At 44.8% G+C, this 12,755-nt stretch overlaps 1 protein-coding gene across 1 annotated transcript; it reads left to right on the top strand.

The window, feature by feature from the left end:
- Nucleotides 1–2,181: 2,181 nt before the first annotated feature.
- On the top strand, nt 2,182–11,859 carry CBR (NADH:cytochrome B5 reductase 1). The gene is made up of 9 exons (XM_087388062.1): nt 2,182–2,529; nt 2,681–2,822; nt 2,950–3,040; nt 3,150–3,227; nt 3,499–3,579; nt 3,944–4,033; nt 4,128–4,193; nt 4,353–4,439; nt 11,405–11,859. The coding sequence occupies exons 1-9, from the start codon at nt 2,412–2,414 to the stop codon at nt 11,495–11,497; spliced, it is 846 nt and encodes a 281-aa protein (XP_087244188.1). The 5' UTR covers nt 2,182–2,411; the 3' UTR covers nt 11,498–11,859.
- Nucleotides 11,860–12,755: the final 896 nt, after the last annotated feature.

Raw genomic sequence — 12,755 nt, 5'->3', positions numbered from 1 at the left:
AGAAAATTGTCAAATCCTGCGGGTTGGAGATCTCTAGAGAGCGCGCAGTTGCTATTGGATCTACTTGAGCTGGAGAGCTACCTTGGGTAGGAAGCGTGTACATTGTTTGTTGCTTTATTTTTGTTAAAACAAAAGGTTATTTGGATTATATATAAGTGGGGAAACATGCTATTGTTTGTCTTTTAGGAATGTTCCTGATTCAAGGTTTGTAATGAATCTCCACGTTCACCGTTCTTTGGAGGGACAAGTCCACGTGGGATATTACGCTATCCTGGCTCGCTGGCTTCAAAGGGATGATGGACGGCAGACCATCACAATCTGTTGGCTGGGATACTATGAAACTATGCGGACACGGATTTTCTATCGAGGAAAAAATGGGGACAATACATACACCTTTGTCCGCACTGTTGACAGCCCTTTGTGTCTGAGTAAGTACTCTAACGAATGAGTTGGGTTTTATTAACATACATGTATAAAACATTTGTGTCTCAGTAATTATAGTCCCTAAATTATATGTTTGTGTGATGTTGATGTAAATACAATAGTCGGTACTCTGTTGTATGTTTGTAGCCGGTGTGGATGCGATGGATGCGGGAGACGCGATGGACGTGGACTACATGGCCGCCGCAGGCTTTTCCCTAGCTGTACATGGCCACAGACTTTTCCCTTAGGGATGTTTGTGTGTCTATTGTAGTTTTTGTATGTTCAGTTATGACTTTGTTTGCGGATGTGTATTTGGACATATCAGTCAGCTCTTTGATGTAGCTATTGCATGTTCGGACATGTGACTCCACTTTCGGATGTAATATTTTGAAGTACTTTGTCACAGATAAGTTTTTGTTTAGAGTATGTTGCTTGCATTTAAAGTTTGTTGTGTTTATAAAATTTCATTTGTTATATTCTTAGTTTAAGAGATCAACATGCAAGCCTTGCCAAGAGTGCTAGCTCTAACCATGACACACTTAATAAATTTGGTGCAGCTAGTAGTCTAAATTCAACCCTTTCCCTCTCTCTGACACACTCTTTGTCATTGTGTGCGTCTTCACCTTCTCCTCAATGCATAGAACAAAAATTAATGACATAAAAAATTTCCATTAATTGGACCCGAATTTCATGCCTATGTGGAAAGCACATCTTTTTAATTTTGAGATTTGACATCTATGCTTCACCTTTACTATTGTGCAACCAACCCATGAGGTGCCTTTACTGGATATTCTATCTATTGAAATTAATGGCATTTTAGTGTCTTGAGACCCGACGGAGTGGGTCTCTGGCCTGTCGTAGACGGGTCAGGTTACTCATTGCTTTTAACCACATAGTCTTAGACATATATTTTCATTCTCCATTAATAAAAAATTTACTTGATTGTATTATAGGCCTATCCTTTGTACACTAGGATGGCCTGAAGTAGGAGTGTCATGACATCCCTTCAAAAAAAAGAATTTCCTTTTGTGGAGTAATGGACAGATTTCCATTATGAATATCAAGTTGAACCCCAAGTAGATCAAGCATGGTGATCTCACTTAGACTTTTGGGTCTCATTTGGCTTTGGAGGATGGTGTTAATCAATGGCACATCCACGCCATCATCTCATCCATGGATCAAGCCTCAAATTCATGCATCAAGAACCTTGTCCATGATAGTAATTATGTCCTTGACCTCATGCATCATATATGTCCTTGTAAGGTGGAATTGGGTATGCTTGAACGAGGGTGCTAAATCAAAGGATTCATGATAGTCAATGGCATTGTTGTAAGAACCAATGCAAGAGCTCTCCCACATTGGGTTGCTCTACCATTCCCATTGTCAAGTTATAATGTCTTAATCAAAAAATGATATCCCTATCCCTAGCAACATCACCATTGTTAGGTAATTCTCTAACCCCTAAGCAATGGAAAGAACTTAGGAATAGAAAACATAACAAATAGTGTTTCATATCTTGTGTGCAAGAGCATGTGATGGTAGTGGTTTGGGGGGGGGGGGGCTCATAGGTATCTCTAGGGACAAGCCAACAGATTGTTTCAATGTTAGGTGGTGTACCAACAACGAAAAGCAAGTAGCACCTCACAATGCTTGACATTTCAAGAAGGGCCTAAAAAGAGAAGGGCCTAAACGAATCTCCATCGTACACTTAGCACCGTTGGATGATAGTAGACACCCTCTTCAAAGTCAAGGAGAGTGGAAAGATGCGTGAGATTCTCTTTTGACTCTTCCGCATGCTTCACTGCCACTGTTGAGCATGCTTTCCTCGTCCATATGCTCTCGAGGGTAACAACAAGATCCTCGACAGAGAGAGAGAGAGAGAGTGGGAGGGGAAGGGTTCCGGAGCATTCATCCCCAAATCCCTTTGGTTGTGGTTTGGCGACCCTCTTTCTCCGCGTGATCTCGGATTTGGGCCTCGTTCAGTGAAGATGTTTACCACAGAGATCCTATCACAGGACCCTATCTTCATTTCCGGGGTAGCGATCGCGATCGTTGCTGTCTTAGCAGGCGCAGCCTACGTGCTTCTCTCACCTAAGAAGGCTAAAGGTGCGCATCTTCGTCGCCTTCTCTATGGCACTCACGGTAGCCGAGACGATTTGCTGAAGTCGGCTCAGACGAGTGTGTGGTGCCGTTCGAGAGAGTAGGGAAATGTTCTTGCGATAAGAGTCTTTCAAAGTTGGATCGTGGTTGAATGCAGGTTGCTTGGATGTGGAGACCTGGCGGAGCTTCAGGCTCGCAAAGCGTGAGCAAGTCAGCCACAATGTTGTTAAATTTCATTTTGCGTTGCCAACTCTAACCTCGGTGCTTGGCCTACCAATCGGGCAGCACATCAGTTGTCTGTAAGCCTCAAAAAACCTAGTAGCCTCTGCATAATCTGTTCCCAACTGCCCTCCTTTCCTTAAAGGAAAGAAGGTGTCGAGACGGAAGAACTTTGAATATATAGTCATCAACTTTCTGCTATTACAGGGGACAAGATAAAGAAGGAGAAGAGGTGATAAAGCCATACACTCCCACGACATTGGATTCAGATGTCGGCTATTTTGAGTTGGTCATCAAGGCAAGTTCAACCAGCTGCTTTGTCGACCTCTTTTAGCGGTTGCCATTTGATATGTGCGCTCTCCAAAGAGTACACTGAAGATAAAAAACTTCAAATGTTATTTCCACAGATTTACCCTCAAGGCAGGATGTCACATCATTTCAGTAAACTGCAAGTGGGGGACTTTCTGTCTGTACGGGGTCCAAAGGTGTGCACCAGCATTGCTCCCTCCACTGCAGAAGTTTCTATTTGCTTTCTTAGTGGCTGACAGAACAAAGGCAGTCATCAGTTGTTCACAACGCATATTTCCTGCATAGATGTTTCTCTCCTACATTATTTTTGGAACTCCATTCAAAATGAATTTGAAATGTCATTCCAGCTTGATAGCATGTGGTCATGCCCTTCATGTAGGCTTTATGTGTCTTAAAACAGTGTTTCCTTCCAGTTAATTCCTGGACTGAGTCTGCTGGTCTTCACAGGGTCGATTTCGATATGCTATGGGTCAGGTGAAGGCTTTTGGGATGCTTGCAGGTGGGACTGGCATTACGCCAATGTTCCAGGTACAATCTGTGTGGGGCTGGTATCTGTGATGGGTAAAGACGTAATGGTGCATGCCTCTCAATTTTATAGCTTAGTAAGCACTGAGTTTACCCAAGAGATCTTGGAATCTTTCAAAATCTAGATGGAAGCTTTTGCGTGGGCACTGATTAGATGGAAGCTTATGCATGGGCACTGATTAGAACATAAGCATAGCTTTGCTTATTAAAATATTCTTAATTGTGTTCAATGTCTTGTACAAACCTCCTTTTCCCTTGTCTCTCTTTCTATCTCATTAGTTGTATGAAGGTATATTGATTTGCATGTCAGACCATACTAGAGATGTTCAGGTGGGTTTATATAGTCTAACCTTGTTCCTGATAGCAGGTTGCCAGAGCTATACTTGAAAACCCTAAGGACAAGACTCAAATCTTTCTTATTTATGCCAATGTGACATATGAGGACATTCTTCTGAAGGTATGGAGATGTGCTATCATGATTTTTGGAAGATTTAGTAACCATGGTGGATGCATTGTTTATGAGTTTTGTCTGCATTGTAATGTTATAACAGGAGGAGCTTGATAGTTTTGAGAAGAACTACCGTGGTCAATTTTCAATCTACTATGTACTGGATAAGGTAGTGCACCTATAATGTGGTGATATGTGTCCTTGCAATACATAACGTGTCTTTTAAATCATATAACTAAATAAGCTCCCAACAATACCAAGCTTTTGTAGGATCTGATCAGTCTGCTCTATGAAAAGTTCAACTAAGGTAAATAAATTTTTCTTGCAGCCTCCAGAGAACTGGACTGGAGGAGTTGGGTTTATCTCTAAGGATATGATTAAATCTCATTGCCCGCCTCCTGACCCTACCATCCAGGTATTATTGCTTAAGAGAAATTACACTGGGAAGCTTCATTGTGTAGACAGTGGGATTTTGCATGCATATCTCAGCTCTCTGTGTTTGGATTGCATGAAGTAGCTTCTTGAAGTTCCTCTAAACGAAATGAGGGGAATGTAGTCTTTGAAAGGAACTAATGCACTGTGATCAAGTATAGGAGTGCATGATAAGTAAAGGGACCATCTGTGCTCAGTGTGCACCTTGGATGTTAATGAAATAGGAGCAAGCAATAACATTCTCCACCAACAGGCAGCGTAGCACACAGATTGTAGAGGCAACTTCCATTTTATGGTTGAAAGGGTCCAAGGCAGGCATGTTCCTTTGGAACACGTTTTCAAGTCTTATGATTGGAGGCCTCTAGCTCAAGCCACACTCTTTGACATATTTCATGCTTACCTTGTTAGGATTTGAAGAACATCTTTATGTGTCAGTCCTTTCTAGCACCCTGCTCACTGGTCTACTTCAGATACTGCCGATTAACATTCTGCCAACTTTAAAAGCAAGAGGATAACAAGCAAGGATATCCTTTCTATTGAAACATTACATTTTAATAGGATAGAGTATTAAATGAATGAGTCAATAGGCCCAAAAGCTGAATAGGTGTTTTACTTGTGACTTAGCGAAATCTTTGAGCTCCTTTTCGAAAACATGACATGTTGTAACACTCAGAATTAAAGCTAGTGGAGGGACTGCACAAGTTCACAGTCTATGCTTTGTGAGATCAAAATAGTATTTCTATACAAGATCTGTGTTAGTATAGGCATCTAGAATAGAACGTGTGTGTACTGTCATGGTTGCCATGACACAAACTCTGTTGCTTCCGGCTCGAATTGCATCCCCCCCTTCAGCCCCCCCCTTCTCTCTCTCTCTCTCTCTCTCTCTCTCTCTCTCTCTCTCTCTCTCTCTCTCTCTCTCTCTCTCTCGCTCTCTCTCTCTCTGAACCTACAAGATCTGCTCTAGTGCCCCACCGGCACGAGTGTAGCATCGCCATGAGATCACCCTCTTGGGGAAAAAGTTGCTTGCATTTGTTCTTCTCTCTGAGGGTGATATCTATCCAAATGTGAGCCATCAAATGAAAGGACATCAGGGAGAGATCTGCAATAGTGTGGGCTTGTGAGGGGTGCTACATGGGCAGTGAATAGACCTGCTATGTGGGCATATCTGAAGGTGACGAGGGCTGCCATGTGGGCAGCACTATTGGCTGCCACATGTACTGCAGATATTGCCCGGCCATGTGTGCTGGGTGGCCATGGATATGGGGCTGGAAAGGAGGGCCTGAAGAGGCCCTGGATCAGGCTGGTGAAGTGCTGTGTACAGCCACCTAGGATGAGGTCAGGAGGAGGCAGGATGGCAGTAGGTCGGTCCACCTACTATGGACCTGGTCTGCAAGGCAGCTCCTAAAAGGGGGACTGGTTGGCCAGCGCAAAGGAGGGGGGGGGGGGCAAAGTTGTCCTGCCTCCTCTATATAGCTCTAGGTGTCATTGTATGCATCTACTTGGAGCTCTCCCAGCAGCCACTGATGCCTTAACATCTGGGCATGCGGCAGGAGGAGAGTAGCAGTAGGAGCAGCAGCATAGGACCCATGCTTTTGTTGGATCTGAGCAGCATTAGGTGTACAGGTTGATGTTCTCTATAAAATCTGCGCAGTGGTCTGCCTTGTGCCATCCTCATCCTTGTCCTCCTTTTGATAGGCAGGTGAAGGGAACTTTATCATTTGTGTAAAGCAACATTGGCACCATTGTTTTAGACTAATACGGTGACACCTCTTTCAAGAGTGCCAGTAAGCCTGGACACCTCATTGGTGTAGAGGCTGAATAAGTTGAACCCTGTGGTGCGAAGATTCTCCTCTATTCATGGTCTTGTTTTGCAGACTCCCCTTGAGTTTATGTCCAAGTGCCACTACAGCATACTTATTCTCCCGTCGTATAGGTGATCTTGTATCTTACCCTCACTAGTGGGGAACCCGTGCGTTGCTGCGACAAGGGCAAGAAAAAATTCATGAGATCCATATGTGATAGATGCCTTCATGTATCACCACCTTTGTAGTAAGCAGCATTGGAATTTGGATTTGTGTGTCTCTAATCTTCTACCAAGTTCCCATCCTCAAGTAAGAACGAAAATTAATTGAGAAGGCCCAAATTGCAAGGAAAAGCAATGGAAGCTGTAGCCAAAGCTACATCTATGTCAGCCCTGACCTCCGGTTTCGGAGGTGCAAGTACCCACCACTCTCGAATAAGTCATGTCCTCCGGTCTGTGCGAGCAATATCCTTCATTCTCTCTAGGTGGATTTTTGATGCTGCCTTCTCCAACCTCCAGTGTATAAAATACCCCTAGTGTGCAACCTGTGGTGGCAAGCCACAGGCTTAAGTACCAAACCCCCTGCATCAACATCATCCACGGTCCACCTAAAAAATCATAGCTGTACAGTCTTCACAATCCCATCAACGTAAAAAATCACATATTTACCATCTTCGCAATCCCATATGTATGTTGTCCTACACTAAAAAACAGGCTATGAGAACTTCACTATAGCCTTTTGTCGCTCCAAACTTCTGAGAATTTGTTACATAAAGGCATTGTGTAGTTCTTGAAGGTCCTTAACAGGGACACCCCTGGATCCATAAGAGTAGCAGCTGGGTCAAAAGGATCTGTGAAAGAAAAAACCAAACATCTTGCATAAATGGTATATTTGGGATATGTGTATGGATAGGTTAATCAAATTGAACAGATCCCTGCCAATGACGTTTTTTTCTTCTCAAGCGAATGATTCAAATACAGAATGCCCCCCACATGGGTGCTTATCAGCTTGTTGTACTCCTTAAGCATCTCCGCCGCTGTAACTTGCCTGTGCTATTTTAGTCAATTGTAGATCGACAACAGTGTCTAAATAGGTGCAGTTACCCGTTGCAAAGAATAACATGTAGCACCCCAGCATCAACAGCTCCATTTGCGATATAATTTGCCATGTGTTATGAAAATCTTTTGAGGTCCCTGGATCAGAGTTGTAGCATACTGCGTGGTTAATAGATAGTATAGATCGCAACTGCAATCCCGTGATGATCCATCTTATCATTCCTCTGTGTGTGTGTGTGTGTGTCTCTCTCTCTCTCTCTCTCTCTCTCTCTCTCTCTCTCTATGCCTTCTTTATGGTGATCTGGGCGTGCTGCAAGAATGGTGGCAGCACGTCTTGACAATCCAAATCATGTCGGTGCCACAAATCTCTGACAATAAATGATACGAAGAGCTCTCTAATATCGACTAAACTTACCTTGCGAGAATAAAAAACAGAAACTCTAATATCGACTAAACTTACCTTACATTGGGCATTCCTTTTGGAGTCACAAAGTCCCAAATGTGGCAGTTTGAGCAACATAACGGTCATATGTGAGGTTAGGTTGGCAATGCACGGAAGCCAGAGGCCAGATGTGAATAAGGAGGCCTGTCAAACTCTAATGCTTTAGCTATTGCGGTGCCCACACAAGGCCGCAGTTGTAGCTGCATTATGAAGATATTTCGATTTGTCCAAGTAAGCCGATTCTATATATATGCAACATCGGTAGTAGCTTCATTCGAATGCCAACCTTTCTCATATCTGTTTCCGATTCTCAGTGTAAGTCCACTTGAATGTAGAGAAGCTACGTGGCGAACGATACCGATATCTCTAAGGACCGGCGCAGACTTTCCTACTGGAGTTGAAACCAATGGGAAGTTACTTTCCTACCTGGACAGCTTCTCACATCGTTCCCAGAGAATTGAGCATCACTATAACTATAGTGCACACCATCTTCATTGTATTAGGCCATCTTTAATTGGAGCATGCACAAACTCACAAGGTCCTATATCCTTGCGGAGAACACATGCTAGATGGTCTTTGACCCGTGTGGCGGACCCTGTTTTTCTTGCATCTCCACTTCTTGGAGCCATCGCCTCCTTTATAACTATCCGAGACGTGGACCCAATAAGGATCTCTCAGGCATTGAGTAGGATGGAGAGGTGAGATGGAGGATGGAGAGGTGAGAAAAGATGGAGAGAGAGGAGGATGGAGAGGTAGAAGGAGGATCAGAGGTAAAAGTGAAGGGCAAATTGCAATTTAGTAACTACAAAATTTATACTAAGTAAAAATTCTTACTTGTCGGGCGATAGGGAAGTATTTCTGTTGAGGGCCTCTCCAATCTTGTCGATAAACTCGCACAAGAGCCCTAATGTGCTTCCCTCCATCTCCGTGATGCGCAGCACCGTGTAGATAGGATTAATCGATTTGATTGATGCCTCCGCCTGATTTCACCAAGACTGATCCATGATCATGCAGACAAATTTGATAGACTTTGCTTGGCCTCTATCATCCCAATCTCCCCAATCTCCCCACTCTCGAGATGCAACCGTGCGCAACAAGCGGCGGCGCACTCGCACAAGCCTCTCCACCACTATGAACATGTAAGCGAAGCTTGTGGCTGGAGGTTTCAGTAGCTCAAGGTCACTGTAAGCCTGATAGATGCTGAGGACTTTGGGTCTATTCGTGATATACTTCACGATACTGCGGGCTGTGGAGAAGATGGCATCAACCTAAGGTATCTGCCTTAGGTCCTCGATCAAAAGATCAAGCCAATGTGAGACACAGGGAGTCCACACAATCTTAGGGAACTCGTCTTCTAAGATGGATCCATTGACACAATTGCTGCCATTATCTGTCACCACCTGCACCACATTCTCAGCACCTATCTCCAAAATGGCTGCTCGTATATGCTCCCAAATATACAACCTTGTAATCACTATACCTGCAGTGGAAGCGTCTGTGGCTCTCAAGAACATGGTCCCCTTGCAAGAAGACACTAAAATATTGTACACACTCTTTCGTGTATCTGACCATTTATCGCATAAGAGTGTGTATCCATATTTTTTCCAAGTCTCTTTCAAGGGCTTCATTTGGTCTTCCACACATTCTTTCTCTCTACTTGGCTCTCTTGTCTGCAAGGCCTCATATGTAGGCCCTTCCCATTCACACCCAATGCGGCTCACGGCTCTCATGGCCTTCTCCGTCGTGTAGTCTTCGCCACATGAAAGGGTATTGCTCATTGTATGAAGAGTTTTGTGAGCTTACTAGTGGCCTTCAGTGAGCAAGCGTGCTTGAACGCTAGACCTTTGTAGTGATCGTCCTTTTCCCGCACTAGCATCTACACTAACCGATGCATGTGGCAAGGGTGTGCTTGTAGCACCAGGACGCGCGCTGGATGTAGTTGATGCCCCTCTACTTCTCTTTGCAGAACCCAATGTTCTGGCATCATCCAATGGTTCAGTCTCTGCAGCCGCTTCTTCATCTTGCAGCCCTTGCCCTCCCTTTTCTGCAGCCATGTATGATGTCTACCATGCGCACACGCTTCCATTTTGTTAGGCCATCTTTCACTGTAGCAGGCACAAACTCACAAGGTCGTATATCCTTGCGGGGAACACCTACTAGATGGCTTTGACTCGTGTGGTGGACCCCAGACTGCTTATGCTGCAATAGTTGCATCTCCACTTCTTGAAGCCACCGCCTCCTTTATAACTATCCGCGAGGGAGAAATGGACCCAATAAGCATCTCTTGGCATTGAGGAGGATGGAGAGGTAGAAGGACGATCAGGGTAGAAGTGAAGGAGGATGGAGAGGAGGATAGAGAGGTAGAACTTAGAAGGATGGAGAGGATAGAGAGCAGGCTGCCAGGCTGCAGCTTGCAGAATGGAGAAGATGGAGAGCAGAATGAAGAGGGAGAGAGAAGGATGGAGGGATGGAGAGAGAAGATGGAGAGGATGGAGAGAGCAGGATGGATGGACAGCAGCAGCTAATGTACTGCCTAGATGTAGACACCTGGTACTTTATAGAGCTGTCTTCTACCTACTCCTGGCACCATCAAACTTCTTTCAGCCTGCGTGTTCCAAGGCAGCTTCAGAGGGGTTCTTAGATGCTGCTCCAACCGATCTCTTTGCTGCTCTGCAACGTAGCCAATGGCGAGGCATTGTGTACTTAACCCTGGGCTCCCTACTGCTGTGGACTCAACACAAATCTGACGCACACTGAATGAAATGCTAAGGTCCCCCAATGGGGCCCTTTTATAGGGCTTGAATGTGCCCGCTGACCAGGCCGATGTCTCAGCTGGCAAATTCTCAGATTTGACTGACCCAGTCTGTGCATCTGCTGTCTTGTACTGTCCTGTCAGATGACCAGCACTTGCCAGTACTATCTCTAAACAGGACGTACTCTGCTGCAGACTGCATCTGTACCAGCTGCCTGTTCTTGGCCGACCATGCCACATGACAGGCACGTACTAGCCCTGCCATTTACTGTACTGCTGACTGGCCCTGTGTGGGCCTGGCCTACTGCTATAGGCATTTGACTGGCAGTCCATACTGCACATCTGTCCTGTCTGGTTCCTGCAGACTGCCTACCTTATGAACAGCCCAATCCAGGCTCTATCTGCAGCCTTACACGTGGGCCCGTCCCAGAAGCCCTTCATGAGCCTGCATTGCTGCACACATGGCAGCCACCATAGGAACTTGTGCCAGCTTCCATTTCTCTCTGGCTTCCCACAGATCCTAGGCTATGGTGTTGGTACAGGGCCCATTTCCTCCTTTTTTGGTGCTCACAGGGGGGAGTAGATCTGTAACCCAACAGGTGCCTCTTGCTGGTCATGTTTAAGCTCCATTGCCCCATCACATGGGCTTGTACCAGGGCCTAAACAACCCTGTAAAACAGCCCTAATGGCTGCTATTGTGTCAGCTCTTGTGCTGGCCAGGGTGGCCCAATAAAAAATACAAAGAACACACACACACACACACACACACACACACACACACACACACACACTCACGCACGCACGCATGCCCCACACGCGCACACGAGAGAGAGAGAGAGAGAGAGAGAGAGAGAGAGAGCATGTGACATTAGCTGAAATTCGTTTTTGATTTTGCAGATCTTGAGATGTGGACCTCCAGGCATGAACAAGGCTATGCAAAGTAATCTTGATGCTCTTGGATATACCAAGGAGATGCAATTCCAATTTTGAGTGGAATTGCATTCAAGTGCCTTTGCTTGGAACGTTTTCATCCTGCTATATTGGATGGTTTCTATTGCCGTACAGTATGATATAAGGCATGATTAAGGCTACACAAAAGAAATTCGATGCTCTTGGATATACATTAGGCCACTTTTGGTATTCCATCAATGTAGCTATTCATAATACACATTGGACCTTAGTGAAATGCCTTTAATTGCATGGTCTAGGTACTTGGTTAATAGTCTGAGAGCTCGCTGCAAGTCAGATGGGAAGTTGATTTATGCAGTCTGCTTCTGTTATAATTCTCTTCTTTTGAACAAGTCGGCCTGCCCCTCAGATGGGTTTGAATAAAGTCTGCTTTCTTGCTTTAACATGTCATAGGATCTTTTTTCGACATTGGAACCAAGGAGTTGTGTGCTAAGCTAGATTCAGTACTTCATTATGTGGTGGATACATCCACAACAGTGTTGATTTACTTCTTTGAAAAGCTCACTTTTTTTACATTTTGGACTCTTTGTGGCTTTATATTTTTTGAGGATTGATCAAATACATGCTCATATTAGCACATCCACTCCAACCTTCCATGTGTTCTTGTTAATATTTGCACGCCACTCATGCATGATTGAAATGGTACCCGAGGTTGTGGGGGTGGGGGGGGTTTGCAATAGCAAGAGAGAGGTGTGTTAGAACAGGAAGGTGGTCCCCTAGAGATTGCTTTGCATTGTGGTGTCTTTTCTGTGCCTCCCTTGCGATTGCACTAGATATTGAGGGAGAGATGATGCCTTTTGGGGAGGGCCATGGGTGGGACTTGGAGAAGTGGTATCACCTAGTCCTTGGTTTGCATTGTGTTGCCTTCGTTCGGCCTCCCCCTTGCTATTGGGAGTGGGAGCAAGAGAGAGAGATGCTGCCCCCTAGAGATTGCTCCGCATTGTGTTGTCTTTGCCATGCCTTCCTTGCGACTATGCTAGAAAGAGAAGCATGGGGGGAGGGAGAGACTTGGAGAGAGGTGCTACCTTTGTGTTGTGTTGCCTTTGTTGTGCCTACCTTGCCATTGTGCTACCACAAACAACATAATATCAAACTCTCCAAGGTGTTATTGTAATGCTAGCTTTGCCTTGAGTGATGCATTTGATCAAAGCATCTAATGTATGGACCATGCTAATGTCCATCTATGAGTGAAAGACATTGGTCACATATTACAATTTGAAGACACATTTGTTGGAAAATCTTAGTTTGAGAGATGGTGATGTTGTGATGGAATATCTAA

The sequence above is a fragment of the Dipteris shenzhenensis genome, chromosome 17 (genome assembly GCF_047967505.1).
Source record: "Dipteris shenzhenensis isolate YYH24624 ecotype China chromosome 17, Dip_SZ_1.0, whole genome shotgun sequence".
NCBI lineage: Eukaryota > Viridiplantae > Streptophyta > Polypodiopsida > Gleicheniales > Dipteridaceae > Dipteris > Dipteris shenzhenensis.
The sequence above is the reverse complement of the archived record's forward strand: the minus strand, read 5'-3'. Positions and strand labels throughout refer to the sequence as shown.